This window comes from Pelodiscus sinensis, chromosome 16 (genome assembly GCF_049634645.1).
Source record: "Pelodiscus sinensis isolate JC-2024 chromosome 16, ASM4963464v1, whole genome shotgun sequence".
NCBI lineage: Eukaryota > Metazoa > Chordata > Testudines > Trionychidae > Pelodiscus > Pelodiscus sinensis.
Genome location: NC_134726.1, coordinates 33,203,696 through 33,226,548, shown reverse-complemented (window position 1 = coordinate 33,226,548; position 22,853 = coordinate 33,203,696). Strand labels below are relative to the sequence as shown.

Here is a 22,853-nt window from a genome sequence, read left to right as displayed (position 1 = left end):
GCCCAAGAGCTGGTGACATCAAATCTCTGCAGGCCCAAGGTATGGGGAAAGCGGTGGTCCTGATGGGACAGAACAGAGACCCCTAGCCAGGGCCGCGAGGATGACTACGAGTTCTACCGGAGGATGGAGCCATACAGCAGCAAAGTGGCCTCTGCAGTGGCCAAGGAGAACGCCTCCTTACAGTCTTAGCCTGGAGGTCTCTGTTCTTCTGAGTCAGGATAGCAGACTTCCCAGCACCTTGCACCTGCACAGTCTGCATACACTGCTCCGCTGCTACAGCCTCACTCCTGTGATTGCAGAGGGCTCTCTGCATTGCTGCAGAGCTGGTGACATCCACTGTCTGCAGGCGCACCGACTGTGACCAATTGATTTTCCTTTTTTTGGGGGGTCGATTTCAGTGTCAGCTGAAATTGACGTTTCCTGACCTTTGTCAATTGAAATTAAATCCTGCCAAGCTTGGTTATTCATCACCATGACAAAGCCAGCGGTGCTAATACTCAGAGGGAAACATGGAAGAAAACAAGAAGTGCGGCTTAATTAAACAGAATTATGCTACCAAATATTAGGTTCTTCTCTCAAAATGCATACAGATGAGGGAGAAGGAGGCAGGACCTCCTGATTAGGGCATTTCTGCTTTGCAGTTGTATTCACTGCATCTCAGAGGATGGATGGGCCAGCAGTTAGGGTGCTGACTAGGGAGTGCTCAGCACTGGCACTGGTTCCTTTTGTGACCTTGGCCAAGTCACTTCAGTCTCTCTATGCCTCAGCTCCCCATCCATGAGGTGGGAATAGTAAGATTACCTGACACAGCAGGTAGGAGGATGAATATACTGGAGACTGAGATGCTCAGCTGCTACAGTAATAGGGCTCACAAATGTGTATCTAAGATAGATATGGCTGTAAGAAAACTGCAGCCCACCATGTTGTTGTGGAAACCACAACTTTTTACAGCTGCCACAAATGGGAGTGATGCCATGATCCCCTGCTCCAGGTTGCAATGCCACTCATCCCTTTAGGCCTGCCCCCACCATGGCGGAGGAATGCCTGGGTGTAATTTAAGCAAGTGGCATTGCAAGCTGGTGGGCATTGTCACAATACCACTCAAATTTGGCCCACTCCCCCCAGCTGCCATGCTCGCCTTCACGAGCCAAGCAGGACACACGCTGGCTTTTTTTTTTTTTTTTTTTTTTTGGAGGGCAGGCTGTATGCCTTCAACTGCAACTTTAATAAACTGTGACCACAATGGACATCAGCAACAGTCATGACTTCCTTGCAGCCTGGAAGACAGATGGATTCTACAGTTCCCAACAGGAGAAATGCTGACTAGACAAATCCAGGTGTTGGCTGCAACTGAACCTTACCATCAGGAACATTAAAACAGAAGGCTATGAGGACAGGCCACCAGGCTGATGTACTGAGCCAAGAGCCTTCGTCACCTATTTACTTGCAACAACAAGAATTATAGCCCGGTACCTGTTCAGAATTGGCAGTGATGGGACCAGTCACATTCAGAGGTGGGGCTTGAGGAGCCGAATACGTGGTTGGAGATGGGGAGGAATAGGAACTGGTGCTTGTCCTTTGCTGGGACTGGGATACATGCATATTTGCGGCTGGATCCACTTCAGGAACACTCTGTCACATCAGAAAAACAAAGGGTTCAAATGCTGATGGTTCTTTAGTTTGCATCATAGAATCATAGAGCTGGAAGAGACCTCAGGAGGTCTTCAAGTCCAGCCCCTTGCCCAAGGCAGGACCAATCCCAACTCAATCAACCCAGCCAGGGCTTTGTCAATCCGAGACTTCAACCCTAGGCAATATGCCCCAGCATTGGTGACAGGCCATAGCGGCACCTTCAGGAATAGGTCAGGTTCTGGAGGAAGAGCTGATATATCCAAGCACAAATGTGGAAAAGCCGTGACAAGCACTGCTCCTCAGTACTGTCCCAGGTTTTTCCCCACAAGAAAGGTGAGAAGCAAAAGAAAAACCAGTGTCAGAGAGTTCAAGAAATCTAGCCTAGAAATTAAGTTACAATTTACAAAATCACTTGCTCTACGCCCATTGCAGGGAATGTATTTGGCTGGCACAACCGGAAGTATTTACATTTGAAGCCATATTATGTCATCACTATACGTTTTCACAGTGAACAGCTAGTGATCAGTAAGTTTACTTTCCAGTAGGGATGTAAAAGGTTAACTGGTAAGCATCCCCCTAAACAGGTAAGGCTTACTGGTCCCAGTTAACCGATAACTGATGGGGGCCAGAGCAGCTCCCTGCCTTCTGTGGGCAGGAGGTCCACCACGGACAGAAGCTGCTCTCGTCCAGAGAAGCCCATCCACAGCGAGCCCGGATGCCCCACAGGCAGGGGCTGTTCCAGCGTCTGGAGCAGCCTCTGTCCACGGGGACCCTGAGCCTGTCACAGACAGGGATTGTTCCAGCTGGGACTGGAAGCCAAGAGCTGCCAGGGGCAGTGGCAGCCCTAACCCCAGCCTGGATCCCGAGCAGGGCTGAGGACTGCTCCAGCTGGGATGGAACAGTTGCCTGCCTGGATCCTGCTTAGTCGGTTAACCAGTTAAACCTTAGGCCAACCTGACATTTAACCAGTGAATTGATTAACCGGGATTTTACATCCCTACTTTCCAACAGTAATAGCTAAATTGAGTCTGCAGCCCTGACGTTCAAAGGTGCCGAGTACCTGTGGCTTGCACAAAGTCAATGGGAGCAGTGGTTGTTTAGCACCTTTGAAAGTGGGGGACAGCGACTGGTTTCTCGTGGTGTCCCCCATGAATTGTGTAAAGCCAGGGGAACACCTGGCGTGCATACTAAGCAACCAGGCCTTCTTTGTTCACCTGCCCAAGATTCAGTCAAGGCAATTCTGCCAGATCACCAAAAGAAACAACTGTCCTCTCCAGGGGAGAGATCATTAACTTCCAACAACAGCTCCTGCCAAGGCTGGTGCTGAGCAGATTAGTTACGTTGGCATGGCACTTTGGTGATGCATCGCAATATTCAATACAGCACAAGCGTATAAAACTCCTTCAAGTCATTCTGTTCTTGAGCCGATGTTCATCTCAAGGGAGAGAATTCCAGTAGTTCCGTTGTTGGTCGACCCAGTTCTCTTATTTTTTTTCCATTCCCTTTCATTACTGAAAAGGCCACCCAGGTTTGAAAAGGTTTGGGGCTAGATTAGTAAGTCAACAGTTGAAGAAAGAGCAGAAGTTAAAAGAGTAGGATCTAATTATTCATCTGGAAAATGCAGTACTGAAGCTTACCCTCTGTGGCGTGTGTATTGGAGACAAAGCATCAAGATCTGCCATAGGAAACTCTATCCCTTTCCTTTTGAGTTCTTCATAAATATGCACTACTCCAGTTAGATCGGGGCTACTTCGAAATGCATCTGCCCAAGCCTGGAAAACAACATACAGGATTATTCAGAAAACTTCCACATGATCTGCCAGGACGCTTCCACCTTTTCATCACACAACTCAGATCCAAACCAGAAATGCATTCATGCACTTCAGTCTCAAAGGAGACTTTCAATGTTAGATCTGCTCTGAAAGATTCTGGGTTTCCATCCAGAGGGTCAAGCATCAAACAAGAAATAAGTGGGGATTCACAGTGGATAGCAGTCCCACATAGGCAGAAGTTGTTAATGACACCAAGTTCAAGAAATGTACTCTTAATTCTGTTGGGTGCTACATTCATATTTACCCTCATACTTAACTCTAGACCTACAATAAACTTGGAGACAGAAGCAATTTAAGTAAAATTCCTAAGAAATGTAATAAAAGATGTTACACAAAAAGAGGCAAAGGAAAATCCAAGTGCACACACAAAGGTCTCTTAGGCCATATCCCAAAAGACCAAACTCATTAAAAAGGTGGTCCAAATGGGCTTTTTCACATGACAGATGCCACAGAGTTAAATCAGAGAGCTATTCAGAGAAATTCGGGAAAGAATGGACTAAATTCTCCACAAAAGTCCATAATTCTCCACCACGTAGCCATTTTCTGAAAATATTCTTTGACGGTTTTCACCCCCAAAAAAAAAAAGTGTAATTTCAATCAAAGGCAAAGTAGATTAAAATAAGATTTAACCTATTTTACTTAAACACTTAGAATCTTAGAATACTAGGACTAGAAGGAACCTCGAGAGATCGAGTTCAGTTCCCTGCCCACAAGGTAGGACCCAGTTCTGTCTAGACCACCCCGATAGACATTTATCTAACCTACTCTTAAATATCTCCAGAGATGGAGATTCCACAACCACCCTAGGCAATTTATTCCACTGTTTAACCACCCTGAGAGTTAGGAACTTTTTCCTAATGTCCAACCTAAACCTCCCTTGCTGCAGTTTAAGCCCATTGCTTCTTGTTCTATCCTCAGAAACCAGGAAGAATAAGTTTTCTCCCTCCTCCTTGTGACACCCTTTTAGATACCTGAAAACTGCTATCATGTCCCCCCTCAATCTTCTCTCTTCCAAACTAAACAAGCCCAATTCTTTCAGTCTTCCTTCATAGGTCCTGTTCTCTTGTCCTTTAATCGTTCTTGTTGCTCTTCTCTGAACCTTCTCCAATTTCTCCACATCTTTCTTGAAATGTGGCGCCCAGAACTGGACACAATACTCCAACTGAGGCCTAATCAGCGCAGAGTAGAGCGGAAGAATGACTTCTCGTGTCTTACTCACAACACACCTATTAATGCATCCTAGAATCATGTTGGCTTTTTTTGCAAAGCGTCACACTGTTGAGTCATATTTAGCTTGTGATCCACTATAACCCCTAGATCACTTTCTTCCATACTCCTTCCTAGACAGTTGCTTCCCATTCTGTATGTGTGAAACTGATTGTTCCTTCCTAAGTGGAGCACTTTGCATTTGTCCTTATTAAACTTCACCTTTTTTACCTCAGACCATTTCTTCACTTTGTCTAGATCATTTTGAATTATGGCCCTACCTTCCAAAGTAGTTGCAATCCCTCCAAGCTTGGGATCATCGGCAAACTTAATAAAGTGTACTCTCTATGCCAATATCTAAATCGTTTATGAAAATATTGAACAGAACCGGTCCCAAAACAGACCCCTGCGGAACCGCACTTGTTATACCTTTCCAGCAGGATTGTGAACCATTAATAACTACTCTCTGGGAATGGCTAGCCAGATTCGTTATCTTATCAAAGAAAGCTATCAGATTGGTTTGGCATGAGTTGTTCTTTACAAATCCATGCTGGCTGTTCCCTATCACCTTATTATCTTCCAAGAGTTTGGAAATGATTTTCTTAATTACTTGCTCCATTATCTTTCCTGGCACAGAAGTTAAACTGACTGGTTTGTAGTTTCCTGGGTTGTTTTTATTTCCCTTTTTATAGACAGGCACTATATTTGCCCTTTTCCAATCTTCTGGAATCTCTCCTTTTCCAATCTTCTGGAATTCTCCTTCTGGAATCTCCTTCCGCTGATCACATCTAGGAATTTGTATTTAGAACCCTGCACACCTAGGGAAGAATCCATCATTTCTTGCAGTTCTGCTCCCCAACACGATTACAGTAAATTAATTACGTTGATTATTCAGAAGCAATGGGAGGTCTACCAATCCCAGATGAGGAGAACCTATCGCCAACTAATAAGAACCAATCAGGTTTGAAAGATTAGTTTCAAAGAAGCTTCCTTAATTACAGCAGAAGCATCCTTGTTGCAGAAGTAACTATGGTATATAGAATAAGCCCATTTGTTCATACGCCGCCCCCCACCCCACCCCAAGTTTAAAAAATTGTAAAAATTGCCATAACCCCTTCATAAGCTGATTCTATACCGGGAGTTTGCAAACGTCCGGTCCCAGCACATTGGGATGTTTTGTTTACCTGGAGTGTCTACAGACATGGAGCCTCTCAGTTTCCACTGGCTGCTGTTCACTGTTGCCAGCCAGTGGGAGCTGTGGGAAGCAGCATGGGCCAAGGGACGTGCCAGCCGCCACTTTGCACCACTCCTGTTGACGGGAATGGTGAACAGCAGCCACTGGAAACTGAGGGTCTCCAGGCCTGCAAACACTTCAAGTACATAAAACATCCCGGCATGCCAACAGTTTGCCCTGCTGGGCTGGGAACTGAAGTCCCCTCCCCCCCCCCCCCCCAGATTATTTAAAAAAAAAAAAAAAAAGAGCAGTGGCCTGTTCATAAGCCAAATTTCCACTCTTTACTGCATCATTTTTTACTACAAAAATTCAGATTATGATGGAGTATAAACAGTATTCTTGCACTGTCTTAATGTTTGTAATTGACACTAGGGACAGTTCAAACCCATTTCTATAGAACAGCATTTTCCACACTGCCTTTCTATTGCCTATTAACAGATAGAGTGACGCTGCAGTGAGACCAAGTGTAGCCACTGCACAGAACTCAAAATCAGCGAGCTCACATCACCCTCACTTCTGTGACTTGCTACTCTTCTCCCTTCTAATCTGGCCTTTCCTTTGTAACTCTCCACCCCTGCAGAAGGGAGTCCCACCGCCACTGCTCCCCCCCCCCCATCTTTAAACCTTGCCTTGATTTGAGGTTTGGTTCTCAGGGGCCCAGCTTTCTCTTCACCAGTGCCACAACTGGGCAGAAGGGACTTTGATTCACCCCATATCCAAATAGCTAAGCCACTTAACACCGATTTCCAAAAGGTGCCATGTGGCGTAGTGCAGGCCCTACCCCTGCTAAATTTGGATTTGTGAGCTCCTGACCCAAACAGTTTCAGCTGACTGAAAATATGAGCAAATTAAAAATGGGGTGAAATCAGTTGTGAGAGCCCATGGTTATGGTCAATTTAGTACAATATTATTTAATTCCTGAATTTAACTAACTAACTAACTAAACTAACACACCCAACCCAACCCAACCCAAAATAAAATGAAATAAAATAAAATAAAATAAAATAAAACAAAACAAAATAAAATAAAACAAAATAAAGGACTGAGTTTCAGGAGTAAGCAAGAGAATGTAGGCAGAAGCCCAGCAACAGAGTGAAGGTCGTCCAGTGTATTACATCCAATGCAGCCGGTACGATTACCTGCCCTATGGACAGGTGGGGTGTGTGTGCATTTGACATAAGGAGCTCCTGCCCCTTAGAGACTGTACCTGGGCTTTGGAGAGGATTGGCTGGACTGGAGGACATCAGGAAGACAGAGCTGTGACTTTTCAGGACACTGCAGAATGGTGCCACCCCTATCTAGTCTGATGGGCTCTGGGCTGTTGAGGAGGATGAACATCTCAAGGAAGGAGAACCACCAACTGGAGTGGAAAGAAATGATCCCATAGTTGGGACTCTCCTTTCTCTCTCTGTGGTGTTCTCTTGCACTGAGAGTACCTCTCTGGGTGTGGAAACTCCAGTTGTTAGCGAGAGACAGGTAATGGTTATGCTGGATTGGATCATTAGAAATGTAGACAGCTGGGTTTGTGGTAACTGGGAGAACCACTTAGGCTCACCAACAGCAGGGGGCAAAAGGGCCAACTTGTCCCTGGGACCAGCAATTCAAAAGGGCCCAGGTTCCCCAGCTATTACTTCTTCAGCAGAGGTGGCAGCCGAAGTCCCAGGCCCTTTAAATCGCCACCGGAACCCTGTGCCAGCCCAAGGCCCCGCCTCTTCCAGGAGCATGGAGTCCCCCTCCTTGCCTAGGGGTCCGGCAATTCTGTGAGCCCCCCTGTGCATGGGAACTTGCTTGCCTGGTATAAAGGCTGTGGATCTCAAGACATCTAGGTAGACTTATCTGAAGTGCTGGGGAGGAGCTGGTGGTCGTGGTGCATGTAAGTACTAATGACAAAGGGAAGGACAGGAGAGATGTCCTGGAGGCCAAATTTAGACTTCTAGGTGAGAGACTGAAGTCCAGGAACTCTATGGCAGCATGCTCTGAGATTCTTCCAGTTCCTTGCACAGGGCCAGGAAGACAAGCAGTATTGCAGGGTCGCAATGTGTGGATCACACAATGGTGTAGAGAGGAAGCGTTTAGCTGTATTAGAAACTGGGGAAACTTTTGGAAAAGGGGAAGCCTATAGAGGAAGGATGAGCTCTGTCTAAACCAAAATAGAACCAGACTGCTGGCACTTAAAAAGATCATAGACCAGTTTTGAAACCAAGAGCTGGGGGAAAGCAGACAGGTGCAAAAGAGCACGTGATTTAGACAGAGTGGATAGAAAGTGATAAAATATAGATAGGATCTGATCAGGAATAGTCAAATGAAAGAGTCTCGTTCAACTACGTCATGTAATGGCAGATTGCTGACAGGACACTAGGCTACATGGAACTTTGGTCTGACCCTGCATAGCCAGTCTCATGTTCTTATTTGTATTACTACCACCAAGAGCATCCAGGTAAGGTATTCCCAGTACTGACAGGGATAGTTAATGTACTACGGACAATACTGTTAATGCCACTATACAAAGCACTGAGAAGAACTCCTCTGGAATACTGTATATAATGTTGGTCACCCATACTCAAGAAAGATGGATTCAAACTGTAACAGCTTCAGAGCGGGGCTAGATGGATAATCAGGGGAATGGAAAGCCAATTTATGGAAGGAAACTAAAACAGCTTGGCTTGTTGAGCCTCGCAAAATGAAGGGTGACATATACACCAGGCCAGGAGAAGAGGTATTTAAGCTAAAGAACAATGTTGGCACAAGAATAAATTCAGCTTAGAAGTTGGTTTCTGGCAATCAGAGGAGAAAAGCTCTGGAAAAGCTTCCCAAAAGATGTAAACAGCCTAGCCAGTTTTAAGATGGAGAGACAAAGTCACCGCCCAATTCGCAGCAATCCACCCTCAGGAAAGACACGGGAATAGATCAACTCAGATTGCTTCAGAGGTTTGCACAGCACATTCCCATTCTTACAGCTTACACTATCAGGCCTCACTTCTATAGGCATTAAAATTCCCATGACTGCCAACTTTTCTCCAGTACCCATGTTTCTTCATGCAGTTCTAATGGGACATGAAATTAGCATGGCTTTGTTTACTTTTTGTGCAACACACAAATAAGTGCACATCTAACTTTCCCCACTTCGGGAAAGGAGCTGACAGTTCAGGAAACAGTATGAGAATGAACTGCGACTGCAGAGCAAGCAGAGGGAATGCAAAAGACACCATTTTAGGCTTTGTATAATACTTTGACATCTTTTGATGAATGTCACTTACAGAAGTCCAAAGGACTTAGTCAAGATGGAAAAGTAGTCCCACTTTCAGACAGGGAAATGGAGCAGGGAGATATTAAGAAACAGCTCTTGCATCATGTAAAAAAAAAATCTGGATTTTTTTCATTTATTTCAGTGAGAGCAGAATGTGCTGCTAAAATGACTGGTCTCTCAAGCACTGAGTCAATTAGGGTTGGAAGCCAAATATAGGTCACCAACTTCTAGCTCATTCGTGTAGCCATGAGCTGTGCTGCTGCCTTCCATTTATTAACTATCAAAAAAAGCCCCAGTGATTACCAAAGTGGTGACTTTAAAAAATCGTGTGCATTCAGCATTGAGAAGACATTTTTCTTTAGGTAACTTCTGCCCCTAAACTTCATATATTAGTGTCTCCAATTTCATTGGGGGTTTGCCATTTGTTTTGAACAAAACCTGTTCATTATACGTTTAAAACCAACACCGTCCTCAGCACTGTAGCACACTCAGAGACACAGCCCTCATCTCAGAGAGGGCGTACAGAACTGAAGAGCTAACTTGCATACCTGAATCAGGGCTAGAACTTTATCCTGTACAATGGTGGGAGGATTGTTCTTGGGGGAGATGATTTTCACCAGAACACCATCTATGAAGTCCCGGTTTGCCACTAGGACATGGAAGCGATGGCCACAGTTTTTCACACAGGTCTCCAATACCTACATAAGAAACACAAAGAACCTCTGGTGGAACAAAGCTTCATCACGTCCACAACAGGAAGAGTCGTCCTTGTACAAAGTGTCTGCACTGGGGCATGAGGGCAGGGGAAGAGAAGGCTTAGTACTTGCTCGTTTCTTTCCCCTGCACTCCCCAGCAGTACCCCTACAGAGCTTCCTCCTCAACATACAAATGAATTCCTAGGGTTGTATGTACAGTCAGCTTTACCAGGAACCACGCAAACCAGTCAATTTGTTAATAGCCAAAGTGTAGCCAATTTCCTTTAGCTGTACCCTGATATTTAATTAGATCAAACATGCAGCCCCCTCTCATTATACTTTCACTAGTAATTTTGGACCTTTGCTTTCAGACATTAGCCAGTGAGGGGTGGTCCAGACACTATCACTAGAAATAACGCCTTCAGCATCAAAAGGTACTGACAAAATGTGATTCACATTCAGGGTTTTTTCCTTTCCTGATATCTTTTGTCTTGTGATAAATCACTAATATTAACCCCCCTCCCCTCCCCCGAGGCTTTTGTGATCCAACTTTTCTTGTTGTCAGGATGAAGAAATAACATTTCTGCCACTTTCACTGAAGTTTGCTCACTTACGTTGTTGGTGTACCAAGCTTCAGCACACTGGGTGTTATAGCAAGAACATGTCAAATTAATATCCTGTCATAGGGCCAGACTTAGACACACCCATTTTCCACACTTCTGAAGTGTGATTGAACTAGGACACCCCATGTTACAGAGTTTTACATGGGGATTATGCCAACTTATCTTCAATCCTTCAAACCCCTCTGCTTTTGCAATCTTTGCCAATGTATGCCTCAATACACATTGCCCCCAAAATGTATTTGGAATCACTTGGACATTCAGTTGCCATGGAACAGCAGCTAGTGACAGTTTTCTAAGAACATGACACACGTGGAAATACATATAATATACAGCGTTTACATGTAACTATGGCTAATAATTGCCATGACCCCATAGCTGACAAGCTTCTGCTCTAGCTGATGTCCTCACACCTGATGACATGGGCTGATGCCTGCAAATCCAATGAGATTTCAGGTTCTGTTCAAGACAAGGTATAATTCCATATGCGCACTGTGATGGACACAGCTGTCTCATTTTACTCTTTGGGACGCTAGCACCTTATTTTGATTTTCTCCAACAAAACCCTTAACTGGCAGCTAGCAGAAAGACAACCCAGGGCAGAATGTGGCCATGAAGACACAAAGGTAACAATGGATTAGTGCAAGAATGCTTCACTTCCAGAGACTTTTGAGTCAAAGCCAGTTATTGCAAGAGTGAAAAAGAATTTAGAACAGTCATCTTCATACAAGTGACAACCACCACACCGTTCAGTACAGCTGGCAGCCACTTATGCTGAGGAGGGAGTAGCATAGGAGATAGTAAGGGAGGATTGAAGTGCGGGGGAAATGCATTCAGATCATCTGCCCACAATGTTATGCCTTGATATAATCGGTATTTGTCCATTACATTGAGGAAATGCATGGAAACCCACCAACACACATTCTGAAACGGCACATCACCCACTTGGCCCTTTTCAACCAGCAGCCTTGCTGACATGATTGGCAGGAAAGGTCACCGCTAGATTACCTCACACTGTAGTGAGGCTGTGTAAATGCACAATGCTTCCTGTTTCTGATATACTCATAAAAAAATTACTACACTTGAACCTCTTTAATCTGGCGACCTTGGGAAATAGGCTATGCTGGATTGTGGAATTTTCCAGACCATGGGTGTTCGCTATAATACAGGCCGGCTGATGGGGGGAGGGGAGCATTTACCCCAGGCATGGCCATTCAAAGGGGCCCAGAGCTCTTGGCTGCCACCATTGCTAATGCAGCACCTGGAGCCCCGGGCCCCTTTGAACTGCCATAGATGTGCAAGAGCACCATGCCACGTGGCTTTGAGGGCTGGGAGCCCTAGTGCCACAGTCTGGACAGCACCAAGGGCTGAATGCTTTGAGCCCCACCCCTTCTGGGACATAGAGCCAGACTCCCCCATCTTGCCCTGAGGCATGCAGCGGCTATTGGCCCTGCTGCCATAATAAAGGGTAAACAATATCTATTACTAAAGCTTTTGTATGTACAAATCATTATAAAGTATTGTACATGTATCACATGTCATAAGATACATCCTTAATGCACTGTATTTAAACTGTTTTTCTGTTTTATTAATATATGTAGGTAATTAAGCAAAAAACCACTAATTGTACACTACAATGCTCTAACATTTTACACGTTAAATTTGTGCCAGACAGTACAATAGGTATACTTTATTTTGTTGCATTATATTTAACTTATTTTGTTTTTATCCTCATGTAGATACAATAAACAGAAAACCAATACTGTAAAATTGTACGTTACAATGCTCTGCCACAGCTCTTGTTTACAAGTTAAATTTGTGCCAGACAGAATGTATACTTTTTGTTCTAAAGGTGAAAATAAGAACATTTTGCAAAGTACTGAATTTTTATTTAAAATGTAACACAGCAATACAAACAACAGAAATACTTATCTGTAGACATGTAAACTGTTAAATACAGTACAAATGAAATGAATTAAAATACACTTGAGTAAAGTACTGTATTTACATATGGTAAGATCTGACAGTAAAAACAGATTAGTGTTTCATAAAGAGTGATGTTTCATACAGAAATTGTGCTTGGCTACAATACAAATGAAATTGATAAAAAATACACTTCAGTACAATACTAAATGTACTACACAGTAAATAAAAATAGGCTAATATTGTACAGCAATTTTATACCGAACTTGTGCTAGGCATTTCATCATCAATAGCCGAGGATGAAGCTTCTGGAATATTCGGCACTTCATGTGTTTCACTTACATTCTTGAACATGTCTATCCACTGTGGCTGTTTCATATATTTTTGTTTTTCACGTATTAGCTGACTTTGAATTATGTGAATATTCATAATCTGCTGTTCACTTATGAAATTATGTTGCTCAAGGCCAGCTATTAGGCGAGTTGTAAGTCTGATGCATTCATCAAGTGAAATTCTTTCTTCAGCCATTATGTGGTTTTCTTCTGCTTCGCTGTTATTTTCAAATTTATCCTTATTCTTCCTCATTTCCAAAATTTCCTCATCAGTAAAAAGATGGATAACAGGAAAATCTTTGTCAGCATCAAGCCACTCCTCAACATTTTCTGCATTTAATTCTTTTAAATCAGGGTTAGTAATACTTCTCGCATATTCAACCAATTCATTCACCAGCAGTTTCTCATGCGAGATACGGAATCCTGTGAAGTCACCCATCTCACTGTTACCTTCATCTTCAAACATTAATTCTGGCCAAAGCTTATACCATGCCTTCTTCAAAATTGATCTTGGAATACTGTCCCAAGCATGCGCAAGTCCCCAAATTACATCCTTCAAATTATATTCCATACGAATTTCAACCACTGATTTATTACAATTACCATGTATGTCACTCAAGAATTTACGCAAAAACTCCGATCGATATCGGCACGTCAGGGAGCGTAATATACCCTGACCCTGGGGATGAAGTATTGAAGTACAGTTAGGAGGTAGGAAAAGCACAAAGACATCATCTTTCACTAAAGTGTCTGCACTGGGGTAGGCTGAACAATTGTCCAAAATAAGTAAAATCTTGCAATTTGGGTCCAACCCTAGACTACTGCAATGTTGACGAGCTTGTGGCACAAACGTTTTTTCAAACCAGTCCCTTAATATCTGTCCAGTGATCGAGCCATTTTTGCTTGCTCTGTATTCCACAGGAAACACTTTAATGCCACTGAATGCTCTTGGACGCAAGCTTTTTCCAATCACCAACAACTTTATCTTATGCGTTCCAGCCGCATTCCAGGAACCTAACACAGTCACTCGTTCCTTCAATTCCTTCATTCCACTATGAATATTGTTTCCAGTAGCCAAAGTTTTCTTGGGTATGCAACTCCAACATAACGCTGTTTCATCTGCATTATACACTTGTTCGGGACTTAGTTTTTCATTCACCACTAACTTTGAAAATTCTTCAATAAACTTTTCGGCTGCTTCTTGATCGGTGGAAAGTCTTTCAGCAGCTGCACTGTGGAGAGTGATACCGTGCCGTCTCTTGAATTTGTGAAGCCATCCTTGGGAATACTCACATTCAAAAGGAAGCTGAAGTTGCCTATGGAATACTTTTGCTTGTTCCATAAGCATTGGACCAGAAACGTTAAGTCCTTCGCTTCGTCGTAGCCGAAACCACTGAATTAGCTCTGTATCAAGATCAACACTTTTCCCTTCTTTCATTGTTCTACGGTTTTCCATGCCTTTCCTTGACTCACATCCTGCATAAAATTTGCACAGTTGCTTTTTTTGCTTTTTAATATCGTAGACAGTAGATGACCCGACACCATAAAACTTGCACAAGTTCTTTACTGATGCACCAGCATCCAGCTTCTTGAGTAAATCCACCTTCTCCTGTATTGTAAGCGTTTTGTGACGTCGCTTCGCAGCTCCACCATCACTTTGCATTTTAAGTTGATGCTTACTGGCCATGATGAGGGTATATTACAGGATGTTGAAATGCTGTGAAGGTAATAATGCTGTACGTCAGGGGTAGGGAACCTTTTTTGGGTTGGGGCCACTGATCCACAGAAAAAAATCAGTCGGGGGCCACACACAAGATAGGGGTCAGGGAAGGAGGGAGGGTGCAGGAACAGGGTTGGGGTGTGTGGTCTGGGAGAGAGGGAGCTAGGGTGCAGGAGCGCACAGGGGAGGTGCGGGATCTGGAAGGGAGGATGAAGGAGCATTCAGGATGTGGGGTCAGGGAGGGTGCATGAGGGGGATGGGGATGTGGAGGTCTGGGCATGAGGGGTGGGGCGCTTACCTGGTGTCCCGCTCCCGGGGGCACATGTGGCTCAGCGCCCCTTGCCACTCCCAGGCACTGCCCCGCACTGCTCCCATTGACCATGACTCACGGCCAAATGGAGCAGTGGGGGAAAAGCCTCCAGACAAGTGCTTTACTGTGCTGCCATTTCCCCAGCCAGTGAGGGGAGAGCAGGGAAGAGGGAGAGCGCACAGAGCTGCTTCCTCCTCCCCATGCCAGGCAGAACCCACAGCTTGCCTGGATCTGGCCCATGAGGCTCAGGGCTCCCCTCCCCTGGCAGCAGGGAGCTGGCACTGGCACTCCAGCCATGCAGGTTCTGAATCTCAGGTGTTTCTGGATCACAGACACCCGGATTAAGGAGGTTCAAGTGTATTAGTTTTTGTGCCCTTAGCTAGTTATTCTCCAAATTCTTTCTTCATCTGCCTTATACATTTATACTTCACTTGCTGGAGTTTATCCTGCTTTCCCTCACTAGGATTTTACTTCCAATTTTTTGCCTCTGCCTCTTTTGCTTTATTTAGTGACAGCGGCATTTTTAGGGGAGGATCCTCCTCTGTCCTTTTTTATTATTATTTTGGGAATATGTTTAGTTTAAGCCCATTATAGTGTTTTTAAATAGATCTCCATGAGCCCACCCCACTCACCGTTAGAGCCAGCATCACCTCTCTGTAATTTCTGTTTCCATTCAGCCTCTTCTTCAGTGCTCGGATAGCATCCTTTGGACTGAAGGAGAAACAAACACATCAGTTTTACTCCTTGAAGTGGGGAACATGTGTGTTCCCTAACTCTTTCTGACAGGGCAGGAGCACTTACGTTAACTTTAAACAACCTGACTCTGAGCACTGAAAGCCCAACGTGTGAATGCTGACACAAGGGCCATGTATAAATGAGACAGCAAAACTGACAGTCACGAGAATGAGGCCAAAGGCATAACACCATTTAGAACAGGCCTGCTATGCAGCTGAGTGCTGAAGGGGCAGACGACACCAGAGAGGTCCCGCTCTCTCAGAGTTAGAATCTGGTAGCAATGCAGCATTTGGACGCATGGAAATTACAAGCAAGTTTCCTAAAAACACAGGCTCAATTATCCCTAATGTAGCACATTAGTATGCATTTTTTGGATACACCCACGAATTAGATATTGCACCATGAAAATCTAGGGCTGTCGTTTTGATGCTGGGCTCTCCTAATGAATCTCAATCCTGACATGCAACATCTCATGTTATTCTAACCCTCCAACTCTCCTGAGCAGAGGTTGGCACACTAGCAAGTGCCATGAGACATGCCGGTTGTCTGAAGTGGATCAGTGTCAGTTTGGGATGAGGTGTCCAAACAACTCAGCTGCTACCTAAAAATGGGATTTTGGAATCTGTGCATTAACCCACTGCACCACTTAGCATGGTGAAAGACAAAGATGAGTGTCGGTACGACAGCAAAAGATGTGAGCACCCAAGTTATCTGTAACAGCACGTACCCTTCTTCTGTCTCGTTGATAATGTCGCAGATCTCCATGTTAAGTGTCCAGTCTTCACTCTGCAAGGAGCCATCAGTTGCCTTTTCTGTGAAGCCAACACAAAAATCTCTGTCACCACCTCTCCTTGATGAAGTTATTAGAGTTCAACTTATCTTCAGTCTATTACTTTGTTCACAAGTTAAGCACTCCCTATATTAGGAAAGGGTATTTGAAACAGATCTTACACTACTGACTCTAGACCAGTGGTTTAACTAGGGGTCACAACCCAGTACTGTGTTGCTGCAGAGTGATCAGGCGACTGGGGGCGGGGGTGCTAAGACAGGCTACCTGTCTGTTCTGGCACTGCAGATTGCACTGTGCAACAGAAGCAGCAGCCACAAGATTGGCTGCTAGGAGGAGAGGACTCTGCACACTGCCCCTGCCCCCAAGCACTAGCTCAGCACTCCCATTGGTTGGGAACCTGCTGCTGGCTGCTTCTGGGATGCAGCCTGGTCTGTAGCACCAGGAGAGGCAGGAAGGTGCCTTAGCACCCCTGCAGCACTGCTGACCGGGAGCCACTCAATGTACGCCCCTCCTGCCCCAGCCCTGACCCCCCTCCCAAAGCTGGAGCCCCCTCCTACACCCCAAAGCTCTCATCCTCAGCCCTACCCCAGAGCCCACACACTAGTTAAATTATGTTGAGTCACGGGCATCAATAATTTTCTTCAACTGGCTCATGAGAAAAAAAAAAAAAGTTTGAGAAATCACTGCTAGACAACATCACACAATTTCCCCCCAATTTAGAGACCAGTCCAAAAGCATCTGGAGCAAAAGTTAGTCCAGCAGGCTGCATTACTCAACATACACCATATCCCCAGACCACAGGACTGTCAGTTAATTCCTGCCCTGTCTTCTCACCTACCATCCTACTTTAGCTCTGATATTTTGATGGAAAAAATGGGTTCATCTTTCAAAGTTCTAATTTACAATATTTTAACACCTCTTTATATCAACTCTCCCTATTCCTGTGGAACAAAAAATAGGACTATGTAGCACTTTAAAGACTAACATTCTATCACTATTCTTGTGGAGTCAGAATTCATATTTCTGTTTCACAGGGAAGACCTGCCTCCTTTTTGTACACTTACATTATTGACACTACTGAGGTGGAAAATGCTTAAATTCCTGCCTTTCCAATTTTGCAGACAGTATCTCTTGAAGGACCTGGAGATGTGATTTGGGAGTGTGCTCAGACCTTAACAGAAGGTAGTGCTGAATCTTTAACAAGAGGTGTTTTCTTCCACCTGTTTGTTGGATGTTTGAATTAAATATACTTACAAACAAAAAGGGGTTTTAACTGTGTGACTAAGCATCACTTTCCCTCTCCAATTAATCAGGTTTTAGTTCAAATCCCATGTTATCTGAAATTACAGACCTATTACTATTTTCCCAATCTTCCAGGAAAGCAGAGTAAACAAGACCCAAATTTTTGACATTAAAAAACAAAAACCAAACACAAAGCCCAACCAATCAACAAGTACAAGACTCAAGCAGAATTTTCCTGAATAAATCTTTCAGGCATAGTTTATACATTGGAATGCAGAAAGAATAGCAGAAGTGCAGTTTCCTTTGTTCTCTTTGCAGTCACCTTGAATTCTTTGTCTCTAAGGCCCTACTAAATTCACAACCATGAAAAATGGGTCACGGACAGTGAAATCTGATGTCCCCTTGTAAAATCTGATATTCTGTGGGTTTTTACTGTATACTATACAGATTTTATGGGGAAGATCAGCATTTATCAAATTCTGAGTCCTGATCCAAAAAGGGAATTGCAAGGTTATTTTAGGGGGAATTGCTGTTTTGCCAGCCTTACTTCTATGCTGCTTTCAGAGCTAGGCAGCCAGACAGTGGCAACTGTTGGCTGGGTGCCTAGCTCCGACAGTAGCACCTCACTAGCAGTAGCACAGAAGTAAGGGTGTCAATACCATACCATGGCATCCTTCCTTCTGCACTGCTGCTGGCTGTGGCTCTGCCTTCAGAGCTGGGCTCCCGGCCAACAGCCACTGCTCTCCAACCGCCCAGCTCTGAAGGCAGTGCTGCGGCCTGCAACAGTGCAGAAGGGTAGCAGTACTGCAAGCTCCCCTACAATAATTTTGTGACTCCCCCTCAACTCAAAACCTCTACAATTACAACACTGAGAAATTTCAGATTTCAATAGCTGAAATCATGAAATGTATTATTTTAAAAATCCTATTACCACGAAATGGAGCAAAACAGACTGTAAATTTGGTAGGGCCCTATTTACATCAAGTTCCACAAGCCAAGACATTTGTCTCAAGGGATAAAAGTGCCTGAACAGGGTTGGATTCACTTTTAGAAGGCTGAACCAGTTCTATAACTTTGCCTTGTACTTCCAGGACCAGAAAGCTAGATCTATGGTAACACTGTTCCTAAAAAATTCCTACAGTTGAGATCAAATATACAGCTCCCCTGGTACTAGTAACTGTAGCAGTGTTAGCACAGACCAAGTGACAGCTCAGAGCAAGGTGCAATATTTCCCCTCGTATCTCCATCCATGTGCAGATTTTTTCCATCCAGGTGTGGAATAGGTTTTTTTATGTGCACCAAAGCATGTGCGAATCTGCATCATCAATAGAACAAAAACCTAGCTGTGGGCGCTCTGCCAATCAGCTGGGAGGCACTGGAATCTGTCCTGAATGGCCTCACAAGCACACAGCTTACAGGGAGTACTAGCCATATGACACAGTGGTTAAATTACCAATAACCAGTATTCCCACCTCAGCAGTTCTGTGCAGGAGTTCACAGCCTTGCGAGAAAACTCTGCATAGACCTGGCCACAGTGAGAAGCACTGAAGAGAAGTTTGCTCAGTCCCACAGTGAGAGGAACACAAGGAAAGTGAGATCATCAATTTCTCAATCAGGCACACTTTTAGTCTCATAAGGAGTGTTGCAAGGCACTCAAGGTATCTCTGGGTCCCACAAGCCTAAGGAGGAATAATAATAATAAAAAAACCCAGCCATAGTCTCCTCTTTGTACAGGGCACAGAATCAAGTCACCAGTCAAGCTTATCTCATTGTAAGGTTCAAAGTAGCACAAAATCTATTCACATATGAAGCTTTCCCATTCTGTGGCAATTCAACAAGGATGTTAACAGAGTACGGTCTACTGTGTTCTGACCAATATTGGCATGTTTAAGATTTCAAGCTGCTTTCTATTCACTGAAGAGTAATACTGAACTTCAAATAAACCACATGCATATTTGTGAGACTTCTTTCCCGGAGCTCAGCCCCTTTGATGCACTCCACAAAACAACACAGCAGTAAATCTGGGTCACACCACTGAAACGGATTATGGACCACAAAAATCACTTGCATTCTGTTTTTTTCCCTAAGGAAGAAGGAACAAACAAACTGGCATCCTATGGTTTCTAGAATCAGAAGCCTCCACCATGAGCTTTTTAAAATAATTAGGTGTGTGCATGCGTGCGTGTATAATAAGAGAAACAGACAAGAAATCCTGAACTACATATTATGCAGAGTCAATAACCAAACTGTAAAATAAAAGTGTCAGTAACCAAACAATTAAGGGGGCACAAAATAACCTATTTCCTCCAACTTGGCCATAAAAAAACCTACATGTGCTCAAACTGCCAGCGGCCCTAATTGAATAGTCAATCTCTTTGCTACCTCCAGTAACATCACCGAACAAGAGGGAACAGTGCTATGCTAAATGGAGAAAGTTTCAAAAGATTTCACAGTTCTCAGTCACCAAGCGGTCTGTGGACATATTTATTACAAGATCAATGAATGAATCGGCTGCTGGCACAGCCATGTGTGAAGTTGGCATTTTCCCAGACGATTTCTAAAGAGAAGGCAAGCATTTGACAGCAGAGTCATGTAATATAAAGTTGACATCAGGGCAGGAATTGAGCAAGAGCTATGGGGAATGCAATTTTCATTAGCATGTTTTTGGATTGGCTTTACAAAGAATGTCAAGTGTCCGTGCTTAGAAATACCCCATATTTAAAGGCACGCTATTCATGGCATCAGGCCGTTCTTGCTAATTCTGTGATTATTCTTCCCTTCAGAGCATGGAGAAGAAGCAGTGACTTTCTGACTGAGTGTGTTGAGATTCTGATTTTTAAATACAAATCACTTCAAAAGCAGCACACATTACAGACAAGAGGCCCCAACACAGTTGTGGAACCACTTCACTTGATTACGCTAAAGCTGTGTGTACACCAAAATTGAAACAGTATTACCAACAACCATGTTCACAAGTACCTCCAACAATGCAGGAATAGATTCACACTCTCCAAGACACACATCAGTACAACGCTATTAGTGTAAACTAGGAGTCAGGGAGCATGCTTCTCAGAGTAACAGAATCATCCTCCTGTAGCGAGGAAACTGCAGAACCCTTCTAGCAACACTAGAAAGGTTTTTAAATGCTGGGAAAACTGCTATCAGATGCATGCATCTTCCTGCCACTGCCTCTCCAACTGGACAGGAAATAATTGACTGATTATACCAACAGGGTCAAACTGTTGCCAACACCTAGTGCAGGTGCCAGAATCCCAGAGGAATGGCATATTTTCTTCAAGTAGGTGCACCTGCAGCTAATGCATTAGAAAAGCATCAATTTCCCCACTGCCCATAAGAGGTCTGTAGCACATGCCAGTTGGTTGGCATTAGCTTGCACAAGGGCTTGGAGACACTGTCATCACAGCTCTGGGAGGTTGCAGGGCATGTTAATTCAGACACACATCCGAGCCAAGCCAAGCCAAGCCAAAGTAAGCAGGGAGAAGAAAGGTGAATCATTTCTGGGACACTTTTCTTGGGCAAAAAACACACATCACCTTGTACTAACCTAAGTCTCTAGTTCTCAAGGTCAGGGATGGGAAAGAATAATTCTTTGCACTTTTATAGCGCCTTTCATCCGAGGCGCTCATGGCTTTCAACATTAAATCTCAGAGCAGTCCAGTCACAGGACAGAACCAGAAATTCTGGAATTCTAATTCCAGCCTGCTGACATGATCATCCTTGGAAACAGAGGCAAAGAGGTGAAGCAACTTGCCCATCTGTAAAACGACATTATACAATCCTACCTCATGGGTTGTTAGCAGGGGTGAAAATAACTTAAATTTCTGACAGGTACTGTCCTATCACACCCTGCCTCCTCCTCGCATCATCCTCCCCCACGTGCTACCTATGCCTGCTAGCTTCTTAAAGAGCCCGCCACAGCTGGCATTTTAAAGAGCACCGGGGCATACCGCCTTACTTTCACCTCTGGTTGTTAGGTGATAGATCTCTGTAAAAGTGCTACCTATTGCCTATTTTACAGCACTCAGACAAGGTGCTGCTAAACTAAGAATTCCTCTTGAGCATCAGCCTCCATGCACACATCTACCAGCCAAGCCTATACCCACTCATCCTGGGATCACTATAAGGAAATGAAGCTAGATATGGAATCACAGAAATGTAGGACTGAGGCAGTACTGAGTATTACCTAGGAATATTACCTAGTAATTGGCTAACCATGTAACTGCTGAAATTTTCAGCTATTACACGCACCTGCAGCATGGGGCAGCAACAAGCTGGCTCCCGCCTACCACCCTGCTCTCAGGGAGTGGTACCTGGAGCCACGTGTAATCATTTGGGTAACTGCAATTACCCATTTAAACAGCTACACTATTACCTCCCTAGCATCATCTAGCCCAGGAGCAGGTGATAATATTTGATGGGGGCACTCCAAGATTTTAGTAAGTGATCAAAGGCTACACTTCTGTAGGGGAGGCAGTCTGGGACAGAGGTGGGGCGCAGAAGGGGGTGAGGGGTCTGAGTGGGAGTTGGATGAAGGAGGGGATTGTGACCTGGGGCAAGGGATTGGGGTAGGGATGTAATAGTGTAGTCGATTAACCGATAAGCAAAAGCTTATTCGTTAAAGTGAGAGACTACATGCATTCTCCCCCCCCCCACCCCGTAAAATTTTTAGCAGGCTGGCCAGCAGCCAGGCTCTGCATTTAAAGTATATTAGGAGCAGGAAGGGCGGACAGCCCAGCTCAGTCCTGGCTTATACTGGGTCTGGGAACTCAAGACCCCCCCCCCCTCACCTCCAACAGGGGCTGCTGCCATCCCACACTGCTGCCTCTGTATCAGAGGCAGCAACATGGGGTGAGGGCAGCTGGTCTTTAAACTGGCTCTGATACAGAGGCAACAGCACGGCATGGCAGGGGCCAAAGCGCACTGGCTGCCAGCCCCACCTCCGGGGACTATAGAATAGTCAAGTAACCGATAAGAATTCATGCAATTACTCGACTATTCAATTAACCAGTATCTAACATCCCTAGATTGGGGTGCAGGGTTCAGGAGACGGTACGGGTGCAGGAGAAGATTCTGACCTGGGGGAGGAATTTAGAAGGGGATGAAGGGTCTGGAAGGGAGTTGTGACCTGGGGTAGGGGGGTGCCGAGGATTTGAATGGTGACATAGGGCAGGAAGGGGTGCTGACATGGGACAGGGAGTTGGTGTGTAGGGAGGGATGGAGTGCCAGAGGCAGGTGCTGGCCAGGAGGTGTTTGCCTAGTCCTGATGCAGTTCCAGGCTGCTCAAAACAGCTGGCTGCTCTTTGTGGCTCTCTGC

At 44.6% G+C, this 22,853-nt stretch overlaps 1 protein-coding gene across 4 annotated transcripts in view; it reads right to left on the bottom strand.

The window, feature by feature from the left end:
• The window catches only part of TOM1L2 (target of myb1 like 2 membrane trafficking protein), a 91,065-nt gene that overhangs the window by 35,509 nt on the left and 32,703 nt on the right, over positions 1–22,853 (bottom strand). For all 4 annotated transcript variants that reach the window (XM_014575251.3, XM_014575252.3, XM_014575254.3 and 1 more), the window contains exons 2-6: positions 16,214–16,298; positions 15,384–15,462; positions 9,700–9,849; positions 3,270–3,404; positions 1,474–1,632 (exon numbers count right to left, since the gene is read on the bottom strand). In XM_014575251.3, the coding sequence (XP_014430737.1) occupies positions 1,474–1,632; positions 3,270–3,404; positions 9,700–9,849; positions 15,384–15,462; positions 16,214–16,298 (608 nt within the window). The remainder of the gene's footprint in view (positions 1–1,473; positions 1,633–3,269; positions 3,405–9,699; positions 9,850–15,383; positions 15,463–16,213; positions 16,299–22,853) is intronic.